The 22,683-nt window shown below is 36.5% G+C and overlaps 2 protein-coding genes across 2 annotated transcripts; one reads left to right on the forward strand and one right to left on the reverse strand.

Annotated features, from left to right (window-relative positions):
• The first annotated feature begins 685 nt into the window (after window positions 1-685).
• Window positions 686-3,534, forward strand: LOC142169605 (uncharacterized). The gene is made up of 4 exons (XM_075231491.1): window positions 686-861; window positions 946-1,198; window positions 1,292-3,069; window positions 3,216-3,534. Exons 1-4 carry the CDS (start codon window positions 686-688, stop codon window positions 3,532-3,534), a joined length of 2,526 nt encoding a protein of 841 aa, XP_075087592.1.
• Window positions 3,535-15,194: 11,660 nt separating this feature from the next.
• On the reverse strand, window positions 15,195-17,282 carry LOC107786283 (uncharacterized). Its single transcript, XM_016607736.2, has 2 exons — window positions 17,028-17,282; window positions 15,195-15,585 (listed from the first exon to the last, which is right to left on the reverse strand). The coding sequence occupies exons 1-2, from the start codon at window positions 17,237-17,239 to the stop codon at window positions 15,381-15,383; spliced, it is 417 nt and encodes a 138-aa protein (XP_016463222.1). The 5' UTR covers window positions 17,240-17,282; the 3' UTR covers window positions 15,195-15,380.
• Between the last annotated feature and the right edge of the window lie 5,401 nt (window positions 17,283-22,683).

A 22,683-nucleotide genomic window follows, 5' to 3' on the forward strand; every position in this document is an offset into this window, starting at 1 on the left:
TATCTTGCATTTGTGTATGAATTAACTTCTTGAAATTTATGTTTGTGAAGTGGGTCTTTTATGGAATGGATGTTAACGGGAGCCCATCCTGACCCAATAATAGCTGATACCCGGCATCCCACTTAGCTTTATTACAACTTTCATTTCTTACATTTTAGTCCATGTATTTTTTACTAATAGCTCATGTATATATAATAGGAGAACTGTCTAGAAAGAGATCAGATTCATTTTTGTATCTTTTGTACATTTTCCGATGAAATAAACTCTCTCTTCCCTCTTTCTATTAGGGTTTCTATTTTCGATTTATTACACTAACATGATATCAGAGCAAGGAATCGATGATCCTTGTTCTCCTCTTTCGACCGATGGTACCATCATCGATTTACATGGAGATTTTCTGTTCCGTCGATCTCCATCTCTTCTCGCGTTTTGATATGGAGATTTGGGCTACGATGTTTTCTAGTTGTGCATTGCAGCCATTTTGAACTTTTCACGATGACTTCTGGTGTTTTCCTTTGAAGCTCTCCGGTACTTGTTCATTCTCACTGATTTCAGCGGTTAACTCTGTCTCAAGACCTTACCTTCTTTAGGTTGTATAACATTCTCCTTAATCATGCTGCATATTGGTGAAAATCGAGTATTTTTTTTATCAGTTTTAGGAATTTTACAATTCTAGGGTTTAATCATGGGAAGTCCAGATGTTAGTTCTGATTCCGTGTTATATGATTTTGATGACTTTACTATATATCCATCTCACCCATTCTATGTACATCCATCTGATAGTCCTGGTGCACACTTAGTATCTCCACCTTTCGATGGGAATGGTTTCGTTATTTGGCGCAAAAATATACTTACTGCTATGTCTGCTAAGAACAAACTAGGGCTCATAACTAGAAAAATTACTAAACCTCAAATTGACTTTCCTTATTACTTCTTCTGGTAAAGATACAACGACATGGTAATTGCATGGATAACAAATTCATTATCTAAAGACATAGCAAACAGTGTCATGGGGTTTGATACTGCTAAAGACATTTGGGATAATATTAATGAAAGATTTGGTACATCAAATGATTCAAAATATATTCAAATACAAAGGGAAATCAGTGTTGCTTCCCAAGGTCCTTTAGATATTGCCACTTACTTTACAAAATTGAGGGGTCTTTGGGATGAACTTAATACTGCCTATGTAGGACCAGTGTGTACTTGTGGAGCCTTACCAAAATTCATTGAATAACAGAAAATATACCAATTCCTTAGTGGTTTAAATGAGTCCTATTCCACTTGCAAGAGTAATATTCTGATGATGCCATCCCTTCCATCCCTAAGCAAAGCCTATTCTATGCTTCAACATGATGAAAAGCAAAAGGAGACTTCAGCTCCTATCTCCAGCTTCTCAAATGAGTCAGCCTCATTCAATGCTTCTAGCAGCCCTGTTCAGGCACCTGCTAGATCTTTTACTCAAAGGTTCCAGTTTGAACAAAAGAGAGGCTCAGGTTCTTCCTCTCAATTGTCTTGCAAATACTGCAAAAAGACTGGTCATGCTATTGAGAAGTGTTACAAACTTCATAGGTTTCCCCCTGACTTCAAGTTCACCAAAGGCAAAAGGTCTGCTGCTTGTGTGCAATCTGAAGGTCATTTTCATCATCATAATCACATTAATGAACAGCCTTCTGAGACCACTGGTCATGGCTTCAGCAAGGAGCAATATGACCATCTCATGACCCCTTTTCAACAGCTGAATCATCCTCCTATCATACATCCTGAAACTCTTGGTTCAGAAAACATTGGTTTTGCTCACTTTGCAGGTGTGCTTAATCATCCTGAAGTACATTCTGCTGCTTTCCATGCATGTGTAGTTTCAAACTTAGGTTCAAATCCTTGGATTCTAGATTCAGGTGCTACCAACCACATGACACCATACAAACACCTTTTAATCAACTTAACACCACTCACTACTCCTTTCTTAATAATTCTGCCTAATGGATATAAAGTGAAAGTCATATCTACTGGATCTATACAACTCAGGCCTGATATGATTTTACATAATGTTCTGTTAGTTCCTTCTTTTTATTTCAATCTCATATTTATTCACAAACTCCTTGTTCATTTCAGATGCATTGCAACTCTTATCATTTCTGCCTACATTTTACAGGGCCCTTCTCCGAGGAGGCCATTGAAAATTGGTAAAGCTGCAAATGGGTTGTACTTCTTACATCCTGCCATGACTTCATCTACTATGCCTGTTGTTTCTCTTCCTATCACTGTTTCTAATCCTGTTCAATGCAATAATTCTAGTGCATCTTATAATGTTCAATCTACTCCTGGTAATGTTTCTTTTACCCATTGTACTAGTACTTATTCTGATATTAATAAAAATGATGTGATTTGGCATCAAAGATTGGGACATGTTCCTTTTAATAGAATGAAATCTATCTATTTTTTATCTGGTAAGATTTTATCTAAACAAACATTTTTTTGTGATGTTTGCCCAATGGCAAGACAACAGAGATTGTCATTCTCTGACAGCTCTATTCATTCCTCTACTCCTTTTCAGCTTGTTCATATTGACATCTGGGGTCCATACAATACTCAAACCTATAATGGCTTCAGGTATTTTTTGACCTTGGTGGATGACTTTTCCAGAGTCACTTGGACTCATCTATTGTCATGCAAGAGCAATGCTCTTTCTGTGCTTAAGGCTTTTCATGCAATGGTGAAAGTTTATTTTCACTCAACTGTCCAGTCTTTTAGGTCTGATAATGCTTATGAGCTAGGCTCTAGATCTGAAGCCCAACAATTTTTTTCTGCCAATGGCATTCTCCATCAAACTAGTATCCCTCACACTCCTCAACAAAATGGAGTGGTTGAAAGAAAACACAAACACCTATTGGAAGTATCTAGGGCTCTTTTGTATCAATCTAAACTTCCCCTTAAGTATTGGGGTGACTGTGTTCTCACAGCCACTTATTTCATCAATAGATTACCTTTCACTGTCCTTCATAACATTTTCCCCTTTCAAAAACTACATGGCTATCCCCATTCTTTTGATCATTTGACGTCTTTTGGGTGCCTTTGCTATGCTACTAGCCCCAAGCATGGTAGGGATAAATTCAAACCTAGATCCATCTCTTATGTGTTTTTGGGATATCCCTGTGGGAAGAGAAGAGTTATAAGCTTCTTAATCTTTCTACCCATTCTGTATTCTTTTCTAGGGATGTGTTTTTCCATGAACACATTTTTCCTCACCACCTTCCTCCTTCCTCTTCTTTCCCTTCTCCTCCCACTGATTTTGTTGATTCTGATGTTCCTCCTATTGCCTCTCCTTATCCAGCACCTTGTACCTCTTCTCCCTTGATTCCTCCTACCAATACTTCTGCAGCAACATCTCCTTCTTCTCCACATTCCTCTTCTGGTTCTCCTCCCCCTTCCATTTCTGGTCCTCCTCCCGCAGAGTTGTTAACCCACCAGCCTACCTATCAGATTTTGTTTGCTCCTCTGTTCTTCCATCATCTTCCCCACCTGTCTCCCTGAATCACAAGGTTTCTACCTCTGATTTGCATATGCTTGAGCCTCAATATTACCAGCAGGCTGCATCTAATCCTGCTTGGCAAGAGGTCATGCTACAGGAATTTCAGGCTTTTGAGGCAAATCATACATGGGACATTGTCCCTCTACCGTCTCATAAGAAAGCCATTCCCTGCATGTGGGTATATAAGATTAAGCAGAGGTCTGATGGCTCCATTGAGAGATACAAGGCCAGGCTTATCATTAGGGGTGATACTTAGAAGGAGGGTATTGATTATACAGAGACTTTCTTTCCAGTTGTCAAGCTCACTATTGTTAAGTGCCTCCTTTCTTTGGCTGTCAAGAGACATTGGATTGTTTTTCAGCTTGATGTCAATAATGCCTTTCTTCATGGGGATCTCCATGTGGAAGTGTATATGAGGATCCCCTTGGTCTTCAGATCTCTTCCTCTTCTTCTTCTACTGCTTCTCCTTTGGTTTGCAAACTCAGGAAGTCCTTATATGGCCTTAGACAGGCTTCCAAACAGTGGTTTTCTAAACTGTCTGATGCCTTGCTCTCCAAAGGCTACATTGCCAGCAAGAATGATTACTCCTTATTCACCAAGTCTTCTGGTGCTTCTTTGGTCATCCTTGTGGTCTATGTTGATGACATTCTTCTTACTGGTTCTGATATTGCTAAAATGACTGCTTTAAAATAGTTTTTGGATGATCAATTTAAGATCAAAGACCTTGGTTTGGTTCATTATGTTTTGGGCCTTGAAGTTTCCTCCCATTCTGATGGTTTTGTTTTGCATCAACACAAGTATACTTCAGACTTGTTGGAAGAATTCAAGTGCTCTCATCTTTCCACCCCTTTGGACCCTTCTATTAAGTTGACTGTTGACATGGGTGACCCTATCCAAGACCCTAGTCTTTACAGAAGACTAGTTGGCAAGCTGAACTTCTTGCAACATACCCGGCCTGATATTGCTTATTTTGTTCAGCATTTGAGTCAATTTCTACAGACTCCCAGGGTAACTCATATGTTGGCTGCCCTGCATGTCTTGAGATACCTTATGTCTGCACCAGCTCAGGGGATTCTGTTGTCCAATGCATCTGATCTATCTCTTGTTGCTTTTTCTGATTATGACTGGGCCACTTGCGCTTTCTCAAGGAGGTCTGTTACTGGTTTTTTTATTGCTCTTGGTGGCTGCCCCATTTCTTGGAAGAGCAAGAAACAACCTACTATTTCACTTTCCTCTACTAAAGCAGAGTATAGGGCTTTGAGAAAGGTCGTGGCTGAAGTGTCTTGGCTTGTTCGACTTCTTGGTGATCTTGGACTTTCTATTACTGCCCTTGTACCTGTGTTTTGTGACAGTCAGGCTGATTTACATATTGCTAAGAACCATGTATTTCATGAGCGCACAAAGCACATTGAGGTGGATTGCCATTATGTCCGCGATTGTCTGTCTTTTGGGTTGATTTCTCTTTAGTTTGTTCGTAGTTTTGATCAGCTGGCAGACATTATGACTAAGGCCTTGCATGGTCCCCTTCATCATTCTATCTTGGGCAAGCTAGGAGTGTTTTCACCCTCCAGCTTGAGGGGGGTGTTAACGGGGAGCCCATCTCCTGGCCCAATAATAGCTGATACCCGGCAACCCACTTAGCTTTATTACAACTTTCATTTCTTACATTTTAGTCCATAATAGCTCATGTATATATAGTAGGAGAACTATCTAGAAAGATATCAGATTCATTTTTGTATCTTCTGTACATTTTCCGATGAAATAAACTCTCTCTTCCCTCTTTCTATTTTCTAGGGTTTTCTTCTGTCGATTTCTTACACTAACAATGGAGAGCACTGGAAAATGAAATATGTGTGAAGGTTATAGGTGGTGGTTATGGATTTTTTTGGTGGTGGTTAGAATCGCCATGAAAAGGAAAGCAAGAACTAAAAAGAAAGGAAGAAAATACAGAGAAAAGATAAATCAGTTTTTCACTTAGCATGGTCCCTGAAAATACATCATAACTGGTATTTAATTTAAAGAACAGGAAAAAAGTGCAAAAAGTTAACTTTGGGGTAAAAGATAAAAGCAACGACTCTTTCGGTACTCAGGTGTAATTATTCTAAACTAGGGTCTATTTTCTTCATTTCCATTCGTTACATTCCATCCCCTTATAACAACCTTGTCCTCAAGGTTGGTCATTCAGAAAATAAAAAAGGCAGATGCACTGGCGAGTTGCCTCCCTTGGCTTTGTAGTAACTTCCTGGCTCTTGAGGCATAATCATCTTGAAAATGTCTCTGACAATATACTTAGCAACTTCATGAACTACTTGTAAAACCAAGCACATTTGGATTATGATGCCTTCTTTGCAGGGAAGATCAACTTTCACTGAAAAGTACCAATTTTCTCAAGGTTGGGACTTGGGAATAATACTACTACACAAAGTGTTTACTCCCGTTGTGGATGCATAGGGATGTAAATAGGACAGGGCAAGCTTTGACCTACTAAAATTTTGACCCGACAATATTCATGACTTCATTCGATTAACTTTCTTTGAGCTAGTCGAGTTTAATCTCAAGCATTATTACTGAACTTTAATTATAGTAACAGTAAAATTAGATTTCTTTTTGGGATCATATTTTGATCCAAAAAAGACATCCAGAAATTAGATATAGTGTGCAATATATCAATTAGTTATCTTTTTCACCACGAGATTCACGTACATGGTGGCAGGTTGATAGTAGGTACGTACAATTTAACAAAACAAAGTATATAGTATCAAGTTGCTTATTAATTAGCCTCTGAAAATTAATGAATGACATCACCAATAGTAATAAAATTGATCTCATCCCCCCATATATAACCTCGGGAATAAATCTTATGTTTTCCATCAATGGCAGGCAAAAGCACAGATATCCCTGCCCTGCCCCATTAAGGTTTTGCCCTGCCCCGCCCCATTTGCCATCCCATCAATGGTGCTCTATGTAGTATTTTATATACAGGAGATATTTTTACAGTTGATATGCAAATCAGGTGTCTATTGGGATATTTACAACAAAGAAGGATCTACTTTGGATGTATTACCAGTTAACTTAATAAAGGCCAAGTTCACATTATCTTTGTGGAATTCCTTTGTGAAGTGTCACTGAAGGCTCATAAACCTGCAAAGTTGGAATGCATCAAAGAGTGGTTTCCCTTTATTGTGCTTTCAGGGTCCTATCAGATAACCTAGCAAAGGATAAGCTATTTTGCCTACTTGAGCCTTTCCAAATCAACTGGGAGACTGATGAATTAGTTGAGTTAAGTAGTACTCAATTAGTTTATGCATCTATTGCTTCCCACAGTACTATCAAAATCACATACCTCCAAAATGTTATCCTCCACCAGTAAAGTAAGCAACGCATATTTGAACATTAATGGTAGCTCGACCACAGTCAAGACAATGTTTATGTGATGAGACATTTCCTTCAGCAACTCACATGCCTTCAATCTATCACGAACAACAGTAACACCGGAAACAACAAGCCCTTCTAGTTTAAGACTTAGTGCAAGTATATTTCTTTTCCATAGCCATGAACTCAAATCGTCAGCCAACAAATTCTGACTTTACATCAGTTCTTTGCACCAATTCAACTTAGTATGTGCAAAACGCGGAATAGATCTTTCTCCTCTATCTCAAACAAAGCAACAGTTGCAGAAGAACACTCTATTTTGCTAAAAGCGAGCAAAATATCCTCAAGAGAATTTGATTGAATGCCAAGAGAATAGGACTCCCAATAATGCTACTATTAACGAGAGGTTGAAGAAATTCCAAGTGAGTTATTAAGTACTTCAAGTTCGCAACCAAGTATTTTGAATACATAAAAGGAAGATCAAGTTTTAGAGCATCTAAAACATGTAGAATTTCAATTGATCCTCCCGAGGATAGAAGGTTTGTAACGCCTTCATTTTCAGGTTTCCATAGAAGAGCAAGCACAGGGAATGACTTAAATTTGTGCGCCACCATGTCAAGAAAATCAGATGACATTTTCTTCACATTTGTTACCTGCCCAGTATCCAGCAAAATCCAAGCATTTATGCCAAAGTTATGATGAATCCACTCGACATATTGGTTTATACCCTGAATTGCCTTTATGTTCCTCATCTCTTCAAAATAGTCTGTCACTTCTGGAGCTCTAGTTTTAGGAAAATTAACAACTAAAACTCCATTTGGAAGCTGGCCACCAAGAACAATTTTTCCAAGTCAATACCCCTAGGCTCAAGTAGTTAGGGGTGGTAGCATCCATCTTGTTGCAGCAGCAGCAAGTCCTTTCTTTGACACCAAGTGTAAAAGCTAGCAATGTAAGCTCACATGTCTGGCCATCTTTGGAAATACCAGCTAGTGATGGAGTCAATGATAAGGACGTCACAGTCGGCTCGGGAGGTACCAGCAATTATGTTCTTGATTAAGTTCCTGTGTCGAGGGGCATCAATCACAGTACAATAGTATTTAGTGGTCTCGATTGTCCACAGAGCAATATCAGTAGTAATACCACGTTCTCGCTCTGCCTTGAGCTTGTTAAGCACCAAGGCATACCAGAATGGCCTCTTGTTCATCTCAGTAGCTTCTTTCTCAAACCTCTCAATAACACCCCGGTCAATAACACCAATGTATGCCAAGCTTTTGTTGCTTTCCACAATAGGCTTCAATTCCACATCCAGATCAAGTCTAATGGTGAATCCCCTATAGTGATTTGGTTCTAGAACAGCCATAAGCACCCCTATAGGGCAACCATTATTTCGCACGCTCAAATTCAGAAATTCTCTTTTCTTCTCTTCATAATCTCCTTGAAACCCAACGTTAGCCAAGCTTTTGTTGCTTTCCACAATAGGCTTCAATTCCACATCCAGATCAAGTCTAATGGTGAATCCCCTATAGTGATTTGGTTCTAGAACAGCCATAAGCACCCCTATAGGGCAACCATTATTTCGCACGCTCAAATTCAGAAATTCTCTTTTCTTCTCTTCATAATCTCCTTGAAACCCAACCCTACAGATTCCATTTTCACACAGCTCTCATTCAGATCATTCCTTCTTACTAATTGAAGCCCATTTAATCCAGCTTCCCCATGTTGAGGATATTCATCGTCTTCCACTACAACCTCGTTATCTCTAAAATCAGAACTATTGTCAGCTGCAAAGTTATCCTCAATTTCATCAAAGACAGAGTAACTCTCAGTGGATTCCGATGAAATGGCTCCAAAAGTATCCCCTGACATTTCATTTTTAAGAACAAAATGCTTGGCCTCCAAATGACCATTGTTAGAATTGAGATCATTGTCATCCGGAACTTCAAACACTGCAATCACATCCAAATTGTAACCAAGTGACACCCCGAAGGGAGTAAACTGAATAGAACTAAAAATGTTAGTGATTGAATTTTCTATCAACTTAGTGTTAACCTCGGATTCATTGCTAAGATTTGGCATGTTATCTAAGCGTAGAGAACCTATTTTCTCGCTGTTGTCTTCTTCAATTTCTTTTGTTGACTGAAGTTCACCCAAAAATCTAGTTTCCTCATGCTGGGGAAATTCATCAAACACCTGATCCACGTCATTTTCTAAATTATCCTCGATCTCACATTTTTGGACTTCACCTTTACCATAGATGTGCCAAATGAGCCTCATAGTCACTACAAATTAGTGCAAAAATTCTCTCCCATTCACGGACAGCGGCAAGGGCAATAGAGACATCTTCACTACTTTTAAAATCTTCTTCGACCTCCAGCAACTCATTCTCAATACTATCATCCCCTTTCTTATCTGTCACCTAGATTTTCTCTCTGAGAAATTTTATCGAACACCTGAATCTCGGTATCTCTATTTCCTTCTATAACCAAATGCTAGTCCAATTTCAGTATTTCCTTGCCAACAGAAATCTTGGTCGCTCATTCACCATTGCTAACTTGTACATGAACTCGTCCGGCCATCTTTTTTCTTGAAATCTTGGCAGTAACAGATTGTCGACCAAGCTCATATTTGCGCTTCTTTCTCCAAGCGTTCTTCTTGCCAACGGCGACACCTCTTTTGTGCTTCCCTGGAGTTGCTTCTTTGGTCTTAAAATTGCCATAGCTAGACTTCAGCAAGTTGTCTAATGCCGAGGTATTCACGACATTGAACCAAAAAAAAATCCGGATTGGTGTTGTCAACCTGATACGAGTAAGGATGTGAATACCCATGATAGTACTCATAACCATATGAATTTGGTGAACCATAGAAATGGAAATCAGTCATGGCTGCAGTAGCCAAGACTTGCGGTGGTTGATAGTAACCGTGGTTAAACATCGTCGCAGAATTGGGGCTCTAATACCAAATGTAGCGATTCCAACGTTGGAATCGCCATGAAAAGGAAAGCAAGAGCTAAAAAGAAAGGAAGAAAATACAGAAAAAAGATAAATCAGTTTTTAATTTAGCACGATCCCTGAAAATATCATAACTGTATTTAAAGAAGAGAAAAAAAGTGCAAAAAGCTAACTTTGGGGTGAAAGATAAAAGTAACGACTCTTTTGGGACCCAAGTGTAATTATTCTAAACTAGGGTTTATTTTCTTCATTTCCGTTCGTTACAAATGTCTGGCGTTGTAGCACAGGAAAAATTTGGTTGAGGGTTGTGGTGGTGGTGGTGGTGGTAGCCATGGTGGAGGAGGCAGCTTTGTGAAGATGAAGAAGGTGGAGAAATTGGAATTTTTTGGTAATCGAAGGTAAAATTGTAATTTTAAGTGTTTTCATTTAAAAAATAAATTAATGACACTGTCATAATCTTATTGGTGCATGACATATGCATATTTAGAAAGAAGTGTCAAGCACGAGAGACGTGTGTATTAGATACACTTTAAAAATGTTTGATGTGTAAAATGATTCTCGTGGTCAACGATACACAAAGAAGATTTGGGTAGGGCTATCTAAGGGAAGGGCATTACCCGTACCCGTATCAGTCCGTACCGATCCGGATTGGGGATAGGGGTAAGGGATTTGGGTAAAGGGTAAGGGTAATGGGAGGATACCGAAAAAAATACCCTTAGTACCGATCCGGTTGGTACCCTTAAGGTACTGTACCGGTACCCTTATGTGTTTTTTTAAATTTGGCCGTTTTTGTCTGTTAGCCAATGACTATTTTCCCCCTACCCCCTAATTTATATTTTTAACTCCTAAGTTTGTTCAAATATACTTTGGCCATATTTTAAAACTATAAATACCTAATTTCATTCTTTCAATTTTCACTCAAAAGCTCTCGTTTCTCTATCTCTAATTGTAATTAACGTTTATAGCACTCAATTATTTTGGTATAACTTTTCAAGCATCAACATCAAGTATTCGATGGCGCTTTTTCTTGGCACTACGCTACTAGTTGGAGCAATTTTTTTCCATCAACATCAATTATACGTCGGCGTTTATGTCGGCGTTTGGTACATTCGTTCCAACTCTTATTAATTTTCGCATTTATTTTTGTTATACTTGTGTTGCTATTTATTTTTATTTTAATTATTAATTAATAGAAATGGCTCCTAAACTAGTAAAAACGTGTTTAAAAAATTAACTAAGGGTAATGCTAGCTCTATTACTCCTACTCATGTTGATGACTTCACTCACGTAGATGAAACACTTGAATATCATGATGTTAATGTTAATTATCAACCACTATATCACGAAACACTACAAGCATAGTATGATAATTTTGATATGTTGGCAATTCGAAGGTTTAGAAAGATCATAAGTTTAATATGGAGTTGATTTTGATGATACTGGGTTCAGATTATTGTTTTAGAAGTTGGAATAGTTTCATTTTGCCATTTGAAACTTGTGTGCGAAGTTTGATTTCATTCCCAGTTAATTTGGAAGGATTCGGACACGTTCGGGAAAGTTTGAAGTATATGAACTTAAGATATTGATCTTGATCGACGATTCATAGTTTTGATGTTATTTTGTGTAATTTGAGGTCTTGAGTAGATCCGTGTGTATTTTGGGACTTGTTGGTATAATTAGACGAGGTCTCGAGGGGCACGAGTGAGTTTCAGATCATTTTGAAGTTTAAAGGCAGTTCTAGTCTAGTGTTTTCGCACCTGCGAGGCCTTAGAAGCGGTCTTATGTTCACAAAAACGAGATTTGCTGAGCCTGGGATTTTTCGTAGATGCGAAGAGGTAGCGTATCTGCGAGTCCGTAAAAGCGGCTCCGCATATGCGTGGTTTTGTTCCGCAGAAGCGGAACTTGGGGATTTAAGTGATTTCCGCATCTATGAGGGTTTTTTCGCAGATGCAGCATCGCAGAAGCGACTGATGGATCTTAGAAGCGAAGTTAGCTGGGCGGAAGCTTATATTCAAAGAGTTTGGTCTTTTTATCACATTTTGAGATTGGAAGCTCGGATTGAGGCGATTTTCACCCACTTGGACTGGGTAAGTATTCTTGACTCGGATTAGATTATTATTCATGATTCCATCTTTGATTTTGGTATTTCAGTAGTGAATCTAAAAGAGAAAATTGGGGAGTTTGGCAAAACTTTTCTAAAGTGAATAAATGGATTTTGAACAACGATTCAGAGTCGGATTTGGATGAAACTTGTATATTTGGAGATTTGTGAGTTTTGTCAAGTTTCAGGGTGCGAGTCTGGGTTGACTTTGTGGTTGACTTTGAGTATTTGATTAAAGATTCGACCTTTATCATTTGGGTTTGATTCCTATGGGCATTATTTGATGATATTGAGTTGTTTTTGGTTAGATTCGAGCTGTTCGGATGTTGATTTGTGCGGGAAGGAATTTTTAGAGTATTGATTTGGCTTGTTTGAAATACGTGTCTTGCCTAGCTTTGGTTGAGGAAATATTTCCTAATAATTGGTATTATTTGTTACGTGCGAGTGTGATGTATATATGAGGTGATGAACATATATACATATGCCATAGGTATTCATGCTCGGGGGTAGATTGTAGCTTACTTTATGCCTTTTTTGGTTGTGTGATTTACTTGATTTTATGTATTATTCAATTAATCGACTACGTGATCACAATAAATCATGCTAGAGAAATGTTGAGGCTATTGGTACCTTATGTCGACCATAATGTGAAAATCTTGAGATTTGGTATGTGCCATGAGTATTCAAGCTCGGGGTAGATTTTAGCTTACTTTATGTCTTGTTTGGTTGTGTGTTTTACTTGATTCTATGTATCATTCAATTAATCAACTATGTGAGCACAATAAACCATACTAGAGAAATGTTGAGGCTATTGGTACCTTATGTCGATCATAATGAGTAAATCTTGAGATTTATAACCTCGGATGTAGATACACGTATGTTATGAACATATATTCGTACTTATTCTTATGTTGTGCCTCGGTTGGGATGTGTGTACTCTGTGATACATATGTAATCCTTTGTACGATTACCTGAACTTGATTTCTATAATTAATTTAGTCGTAATCATGCCTTATCCGCTTTTTATTATTATCATGTCCTTGTGCGCTTTATTGATGAGTTATGAGGATATGTCTCTTGATGACAATTTGTTATCTTGCATTGTAATGATTATGACACTTGTGGACATGTTGAGCAGATTGATTGCGATGATATTGTGGCACGAGATTTTTGTCGTGCGATTGTGTCAGGGCGGAGCGATACGGTTGGATATGGCACGAGGTCTTTGCCGTGCGATTGTGTCAGGGCAGAGTGATAAGGGTGAATATTGTATTGTGATAAAAGTATGGCACGAGGCGTGATATGTTTGTGTTTCTATTTGATGATTTGTTGGAAAAACGGATATCTTGATTCTGAAAGAGAATTCTTTATGATTTGTCATGCATTATACATGTTCTTACGTGGCATCTAACATGTATGCCTTTGTTGTTATTTGACGATTTCATTGCCAAGATTGAATTACCCGTGTTGAGTTGATATCTCATGTTTTGTTGAGTTGTTAGTAGCGTAACGAATTCAAAAAAAGGAATTGTCTCCATGCATTGATGTACTTGATTTTTGAAAGGTTCTCTTGAAAGTGTTATTTGGCAATTTGTACAGAATCGGATCATGTTGGGCACCTTACTGTTGATATTCTTTGATCTATAACTGTCTGTCTGGAATATTTTTCTCTGTGTTGTACATGTTATTGAGTTGCACACGTTCTGCAAGGTGAGTATCTTTTGACTTAAAACCCTCGTCACTACTTCTGTGAGGTTAGTTAAGATACCTTTTGAGTACATATGGTCAGTTTTACTCATACTACACTTTTGCATCTTGTATGAAGATTCTCGTAGCTGAGCTATTGTGGATGACGAAGGCAGGCATTAAAGTTGTAGTTGCATCCCAGATTCGAGCTACCATTTGTTAATATGTTGAGCGGATTGATTGTGATGATATTGTGGCACGAGGTCTTTGTCGTGCAAGTGTGATTTATATTGTGGCATGGGGTCTTTGTCGTGCAATTGTGTCAGGGCGGAGCGATACAATTGAATTTGGAATGAGGTCTTTACCGTGCGACTGTGTCAGGGCGAAGCAATGCGGTTGGATATGGCACGAGGTCTTTGCTATGCGATTGTATCAGGGCGAATCGATAAGGGTGGATATTGTTGTTGTGACAGAAATGTGGCACGTGACGTCATATGTTTGTGTTTCTATTTGATGATTTGTTGTCAAAATTGAGTGTTATCTTGATTATGAAAGTGAATTCTTTATGATTTGTCGTGCATTTTACACGTTCTTACGCGACATGTTACATGTTAATCTATGCCTATGTTGTTATTTGATGATTCGATTGCCAAGACAGAATTACCCGTGTTGAGTTGATATCTTATGTTTTGTTGATTTGCTGGTAGTGTAACAGATTGATGCAAAAAAAAAAAAAAAAAAGGAAATTGTCATTATGCATTGATGTACTTGATGTTTGAAAGGTTCCCTTGAAAGTGTTATTTGGCAATTGGTACGTAATCGAATCATGTTGGGCACCTTTACTGTTGATATTCTTTGATCCGTAACTGTCTGTGTGGAATATTTTTCTCTGTGTTGTACATATTATTGAGCTGCACACGTTCTGCCAAGTGAGTCTTTTGACTTAAAAATCTCGTTACTACTTCTGTGAGGTTAGTCAAGATACTTACTGAGTACATGAGGTCGGTTGTACTCATACTACATTTATGCACCTTGCGCGCAGATTCTTAGAGCTGAGCTGTTGCGGATTACTACGACAGACATTGATGTTGTACCTGCGTCCCAGATTCGAGCTACCATTTGTTCATGGTAGATTAGGACCTCATTTTTGTTTATGTAACCTTCAAACAAATATTGTATTTATTCCTTTTACCAGCTTTGTAAATCTGAATCGTAGTGGCTCATAATTGTACTACCAGTCATTGGGGTAATTGTATTGATTCTTTTGCAATTTTATTTATAACATTGATGATTTCTCGTTGTAGTAGTAACTTATGCTGTTTGGCTTACCTAACCGGTTGGATTAGGTGTCATCACAATTTGGTGGGGATTTTGGGTCGTGACATAAATAATGGAAGTGATATCAGGACTGAGGCTTACACTAGTGGCCTCCCCTCATTCGAGAGGGAGGTTTTCCTCTTCGCGCTAGTGTTAAGCGTATGCGTACTGGTGTGTGCTAGGTGCAAGATATGGAAAGAAATGAAAGTAAAGAGGTGGTGAGATAATAGGAAAGCTCTAGCATACAACAAATTAGTAGATAAACCTCAATGACCACGAAATGTATAAATGACAATAGCATTACCCTAATCTGGTGAAAATCCTTATACACTTACGCAGCATGCATCAGAAACCTGTCTAATTAAAACATTCTGCACTAGATGCATAAATTTGTTACAAGAAGGGTCTGGAGACTACAACACATTTACTCAAAGTTATAATGCTTGTCCACTTGTTCAGAAACATCCCAAGTGCAGCTCATTCCTTTGGGGAACTCAACCAAGTCGCCTGCGCCTATCTCAACCACCTCATCACACCCGTCAGGGTAAACCTTCACTTTTCCCTTCAGCAAGTAACATGTCTCTTTGGCAGAGTATGTCCATGGAAATTTGCTAGGAGGACAGCCCCACCTATTTCACAAGAATGTCTCTAATTAGGAACCCCCCAAATAAAATATAGGGTTGGGAGTAAACAAATATGTAAAACAACAGTCAGATTAAGCACAGAAGAACTTAATTAAGATTCTGGATGAAATGATGTGCTACTAGGAGACAATTTCAGGATAGAAGGAGCAACGGAAGATACACCACCACTTTAAACATGGTGCATCAGAGTGAATCAGCTAGTGAAGGCCCCTTTTTAACATGGTGCAATCTGTTTCTAAGCATTGTAAAGTACCTTGTAGCTCTAGGTAAAAGTTTCACTTCCAAGGAAGGTTTGATGTAACCTTGAAATTCAGATACAATGCTAGTACAACTTACTTTCCTTTTCAACATACCTTACTTTCCTTGAGCCTACGCATGCTTGCCAGAGCCTGAATTTTCTTTTCTACAAACATTCGCTACTTATAATGTTTCTTTTATCGGTTTATCTCCCCGCCATGTTGATGATTAAGGTGTCAGTCCATCCACCCTTGAGATCTTAAAAGTGGAGACATGGCAGAAACTTACAAACTTATTAAGATAATAAAGTCTACTCCCCAAAAAGGGAAAAAGGAGAAAACATAAGATGACTAAAGGGATGTCAGGGGATCTAATTGAAGGAGAAAATTAAGTCAAATGGATGCGTGCATTTCATGGAGTCATCGGCCAGGTAAAATGTTTCTGAAAAAAGATGAGGAACTAAATGTTGGATAACGGTTGTTTATTTGAATAAGAAGCATTGGAAGCTCCTTTGAGTTTATTGGCGTGAAGATAAGGAGAAATTTGCAGCTTTAAGGTTGTAGAAATCATGGATGGCACCAATAACCATCAAAATAGCTTTTTTCTTTCTAAAAAAATAACCACTGTGGTGATGATGCCAACATGAGAATTTGACTAACTTTCAAAGTGAATTTAATCAGAGCTTGTTAAGTTGATTTGGAATAACCGAGAAATCGCTGAGGCAGGGGCGGAGTTCGCCGAAATTCTTAGTGTAGATAGGTTAAAACTTTTTTTATGTATATATATAGTAATATGTTGAACACTCTTGGGTTTTTAGCGTGTTTGTTTCTTTATATCGAGGACAAAAGCTTGATATTTAAGTGGAGAAGGGTAAAGAGGAGCTGGCCCATTACCCGGCGAGTGTCAAACCGTACACCCTCCAATTGGCAGGGGCAAAGGTAGCTCCGCTTAACAAAAATTGGTTATCCAGTATTCATTTGTCCGACTAATTCAGATTTACACCGCACAGGATTAGAGTTAACTAAAGGGGGAAGTTACATAAATCCTACCACACTCCTTGTTGGCAGCAAAAAGGGGTTACTCTTATGTTAGGGTTTAAAGGCTACTATAGAAATAGAGAGAGAATGAATGAAAAAGTAAAACGTAAGTAGCAAAATGAAAACATAGAAAGAAGAGAAAAAGAAGTATACTTGGGCCAAGATCTGACGCCGAGGTCAGTGAGTTTAGATTCAGGAGGGTTCTTAATAACCTTCACTCCCGCTATCTCTGTGGCCATGCTCTTTTCTGCTTGTATTCTCACTCCCCTTCTTCTGGTGCTGAATCTGTTGGCATTAATTATTCCCACTCCGCAGATGCTACTGCTTACACTACTCCCCACACAAGCCATGCTTAGCATATTCATATTCAATAGAAATAGATGCACCCACCCAATACTAATCAATTACATATTTATATGTTCATTGCCATCCACTTATTACTTGTATCTTATCATTTTCTACGACATATTGTTTGCTTCAAATGTGGACCTAATTTCATGAACCTAGCTTATTTTTGGTTGGTTTGTACGCACAAATTTAGAGTTTTGATAAAGAAAAAAAAACTAGAAATTTGACACATTTTAATCTTTGATTTTGAAAAATAGAGATAATCTCTATGTTAGTGCACTGTTTGTGTAAAAAACATGTATACGATTACGAGGGTGTTTGTAGTGGCTTATTTTAAGTGCTTATTGGCTTTTAAACACGTTTGTGTGGTGTTTAACAATGATTAAAAAGTGCTTAAAAGCGCTTACTTTTACGCATGAAAAGTACAAAAATAAGCCAAAATACAAAAGTTGGCTATTACCAACTTATGACTTTTGGCTTTTACCTTAAAATCTACTTTTTAAAAATCAATTCAAACACCCTCTATTTTACTTGTATATATAAATCTCTTTTGAGGACCCGACCCATATTTAACGGGTAGAAAATGGGTTAAATTCATATTATCCATTACTTCTTGAATATGATCATTTTTTGGATAATTCCTAGTCTCCCAAAATTAAGGAACCCTCAATTTGAGTATTTACAAATATAAAAGTTAAACACAATAGTTATTTATTTTTTAAGTGTACAATATGGTTCTTATCCATATTTAACCTATTTTTAAAAAGTTCATATCTAACCCATTTTTTAGTAGAAAATATGGATGATTAACTATTTTTCTTTATCTATTTTGCCACCGGATTTTGACATGAACTGCTTCAACAATCAAACCTATTAGACATAGGTATTGGATGGAAAACCGAGCACTAGGTCCAAGATTAGTAACTCATATCAGCCTCAAGCTTATCCAAATCGAGGGTCAAGGAGCTCGAACATGACACTGAGAACACAACATTATAACCTTCTCTCCTGCAAAGCACTCTCTCACTTCTCTTGTAGCTTCTGTGATCTCCTTTGACTTTATTAAACACCTGTGTTCATAACTAGTAAGGGATGGGCCCAATAATAATATGCTTAGGTTGTGCTAATTAGTATGTGTAAATTTTCTTCTTAATTTATATGTGAAATTTTTCTTAAAATATTAAGTTATTAAAATAGTTATAGATAGTTTCTTAGACGATGCTATCTCTCGTTCAAAATAAGTGCTTTTAAGTTTTTGACACACCCATTAAGAGAATCATTTAGTAGCGTTAATATAATCGTTATTTAACTAAGTTATCCTTTATATCTTCTTTAAATTAATCTTTGTATATCATCTTATTTTGTAGATCATTTATTGGTTCAAGGATAGTTTGAAAAAATACTAATTATTGCCTTCTTAGATTTTCAAAGTCATAATTACTTTTGTCAAATTAATTTAGCTAAAATAAAATGTATTTTTGATCATAGGGACGTTGCATGGTCTAGTATTGCATAGTGAATGCTAATTTCCTTTATCAAAAATACCAGAAGACCGCGAAAATGATGCATTTCTTAATTAGTACAAATGTCACATGCAGCACATAATTCAAAGATAGTGTCAATTCATCGTATTAATTACAAGGCAAAGGCAAAAGTTAAAAAATTGATATGTGTGCAACACTAAATAGAGAAATTGCATGTTATAACCTATTGTAGATTTCTTTTCTTTTTGAGTTTAATTTGTTAGACTGTGATTTTTTTGTTATGTGACTTTCTCGGTTCTTTCCTTCCGAGTTAAATGGTTAGTTTGCGATTTTATTTGATGTTAGGTTTATTAAGGGGGGCGGGTTGGATTTAGTTTTCTCATTAGTTAGCTTTTGATTTTCTTCAAATTTAGATTTTTGGATTCTTTCTTTTTTGGTGTTCTTAATGGTTGAGTTGTGATTTTTGATGGATTTTGAATTTTGTGTTGTTTTTATTTTCCTTGGGTTTTCTCTCTCCAGTAGTTAGCTTTTGATTTACTTGAAATTTGGATTCTTTGATTACTATCTGATTATATCTGGTCAAAAGAGGATACCAAGTTGCTTTGATATATTGTTACACATTCTCTACCTTTCTTTTAAATGGTATACAAGATTAAAATATTTTTTAAAATTTTAATAACCTTTATTGTATATTTACCTTTTAACTTAAATATTTTCAAATTTATATTCCATTCTTAAAAATTGAAAGAGCATAATCCGGTTTGCCATCTTTTATGACAAATATGTTTTCTAAACAAAACAGTATAAAAACATTATTATTTTAGAAAATCAGATAAAAAATTGAACAAGCAATTTTCAGTAATTAATGGTGGTGCAAGTTAAAACATTGTTGCATAGTTCAGTGGGTGCAATGGAGATGGTGGCAACCCGTTATGTTGAACATTTTTTGAGGATTATTTCAATTGAAATAATAATTACTCAATTTCTTGTTTTCAAATAGAATTTATGTGCAAACACAACTTTAACTTCCAATTATATTTTTTTCCTTTAAGTAATTTATTTTTCAACTTTGTCAAATATTTGTCCAAATGCCAACAATAAACCATATATTTTTATGTTATGTAAATTAAAAACGACAAAGGGCCAAATATATCCCTGTACTTTCGAAAATGGTCTAAGAATACCCCTCGTTATACTATTGGGCTATATATACCCTTCCCGTCATACTTTGGAATAAATATACCCTTATTTTGGATGGAGTGTCACGTGTCAGCACTAGATGAAAACAACCATTTTTTTTTACCCGATCCGTTTTAAAAAACCCACCACCCGACACGTTTTAAAATTCAGTTTTTTAAAGCATATATTTTGTAAAAACTGGATAAAAAAAGAATTTGCAAAATATATATTTTTAAGTCTTTTCAGTTTTTTTAAAGTATTTTTGTTTTGTAAAAACAAAAAAAAAATATTTTTTTAAAAATGCTTTAAAAACTGAAAAAATATATATTCTGTAAAAACTGAAAAAAAAAAAAAGAAATTTGTAAAATATATATTTTTCAGTTTTTAGGTTTTTTAAAGTATTATTTTTCTAAAAACTGTAAAAAAAATGATTTTGTAAAATATTTTTATTTTTTTTAAAACTAATGCATATGTAGTCCACTGCTTTAGGAGAGTCTTTTTTTTTTCTTTTCAGTTTTTACAAAAATAATACTTTAAAAAAATTAAAAAGACTTAAAAATATATATTTTGCAAATTTCTTTTTTTTTTTTCCAGTTTTTACAGAATATATATTTTTCAGTTTTAAAGCATTTTTTCAGTTTTTACAAAAAAATATTTTAAAAAAACTGAAAGACTTAAAAATATATATTTTGTAATTTTTTTTTCAGTTTTTACAAGAAAAAATTCTAGTTTTTATAAAATATATACTTTAAAAAAACTGCATTTTGAAACGGGTCGGGTGGTGGATTTTTTTAAAATGGATCGGGTAAAAAAAAAAGAAATGAGTCGTTTTCATCTGGTGCTGACACGTGACACTCCATCCAAAATAAGGGTATATTTATTCCAAAGTATGACGGGAAGGGTATATATAGCCCAATAGTATAACGAAGGGTATTTTTAGATCATTTTCGAAAATATAGAGGTATATTTGACCCTTTGCCGAATTAAAAATAAAGTTAGTAACACAAATAGCCATATAATTAAATAGGAATATCAATGTAGTAGTATGACAAAAACAACGTATATATAAATTACAATGCTAATATAAAAACTGTAATTACTTTTTTAGCGACGTGGCTATCAAATGGGCCCCATGTCTTCAAAGATTTGTACAACACACATGGCCATGACTCGTATACTTGCAAAGTGATAAACATAAGAGTTAGTTGGGACCCACGTCTCCAGAAGAAGCTTTGGGATAATTAAATGGTGAGAGAGAAGCAAAGGTCAATTCGGTCTTTAGCAATCAAATATCTCTACGGTAGCTACAGTAAGGTGATTTGTTATCCAATTAAATTGCTCCATTTCATGTGAAATTACCAGAATGCCCTTGAAGTGCCAAGCAGGCATGTTGACCTCCTGTGTGCTTATTCCCCTTATTAATAGAGAGAATGTATTAAAGTAGTTTCTGAGCCAAATCCGAACATACAAGTAAAATTGCGAACATCACAGGACACTTGTGCCGAGATAAACTCTTGGGATACAAATGCTCTCATTGTATCCACATTAAAATATTAACAAAATAACAGTTAAACAGATGAATTCTGAGATTTTTTACAACATGCTCCTTGTCTACCCTTAAAAAGTTCTTAATCTACAACATTAGCTCGATTCTATAACTGCTTCTTAACAGTAGAATACAGAAGCAAATGTTAATAACATTAAGTAAACAGAGTAGAGCACGGCTCGGTTAAATGCTTAAATGTGTTACCAACGCCACATGTTGAAATAAATATACTGGGGTCAATATCACCTGTGGAAAAACGACGCAAATGCCAAAGGTGCACAGATCCATGTCCATCAAATTCTTGTCGTCAAATGGCATTAACATTTGCAGAAGACTCAAAAATGGTTGAGTTCCACCTTGCTTGCCCAACTGTCGCAAGGTGAGCTGAAGATTAACGTTGCAGCTCACTGGGTTGTCACACTCTTTGCAAGATTGCGAGGTTGATCAACATTGTGTCCACGTAGAACAGTCAAATGATATGCCAATAACTGAAAAACATGACAAAGAAGGTAAATATATAGAACATATCTTTAGAACAGAATTTAGCTTGCAGTTTGCAGATCATTGGATTTGCTGGCCAGAAATTATTATGGAACATTAATCATAAAAGAAGCTAATCGTGCGTGAAAATAGTTGGAGTTTAATTATATTTGATATTATTTTATGGCTTGAGAGGTTAAAATTTCATATGACAGAAACTAACTTGGGATTTATTATTAGTGAAAGAATTATTTATTTCCTGCTTGTTATTGAGTTAATATTATTATGTACATAACTAATGCTTATTTAGAATTTCTGTGTTTTTCATGATTGGCCCATAGTAAGTGTCGATGTCGACCCCTCATCACTACTTCTTCGAGGTTAGACTAACTTACTGGGTACATGTTGTTTATGTACTCACGCTACACTTCTGCACTGACCGTGCAGGATCTAAGGCAGGTGCATCTGGCAGTCTTACCGGCGCACACCCCCGTTACCCTGAGGCCTAGTGGTGAGCTGCTTCCTGAGCCGTCCTGCAGCACCTAGAGTCTCTCTTTTGCACTTATTTTTTGTCTATTTTTATTTCAGACAGTAGTTAGAGTTTTGTATAATCTACTAGTTGCCAATACACTTGTGACACCAGGTCTTGGCACACATACTAGTAGACTTTATAGTTTTAGAGTACTTATATCACTATGATTGCCACTCAGCTGTCTTCGTTTTATTTATTAAATTTTCTACTCCTTAATTTCTTAATAAATAGAATTTAATT

Source organism: Nicotiana tabacum, chromosome 15 (genome assembly GCF_000715075.1).
Source record: "Nicotiana tabacum cultivar K326 chromosome 15, ASM71507v2, whole genome shotgun sequence".
NCBI lineage: Eukaryota > Viridiplantae > Streptophyta > Magnoliopsida > Solanales > Solanaceae > Nicotiana > Nicotiana tabacum.

Excerpts from the sequence above, each read along its gene's own strand:
- LOC142169605 (XM_075231491.1), top strand. The coding sequence starts at position 686 with ATGGGAAGTCCAGATGTTAGTTCTGATTCCGTGTTATATGATTTTGAT. Across the intron at positions 1,199-1,291 it reads ATACTGCCTATGTAGGACCA|AGTAATATTCTGATGATGCC; the intron begins GTGTGTACTTGT and ends TCCACTTGCAAG. Across the intron at positions 3,070-3,215 it reads GATCATTTGACGTCTTTTGG|GGATGTGTTTTTCCATGAAC; the intron begins GTGCCTTTGCTA and ends ATTCTTTTCTAG.
- LOC107786283 (XM_016607736.2), bottom strand. The coding sequence starts at position 17,239 with ATGAATATGCTAAGCATGGCTTGTGTGGGGAGTAGTGTAAGCAGTAGC. Across the intron at positions 15,586-17,027 it reads GGCGTCAGATCTTGGCCCAA|GTGGGGCTGTCCTCCTAGCA; the intron begins GTATACTTCTTT and ends CTTGTGAAATAG.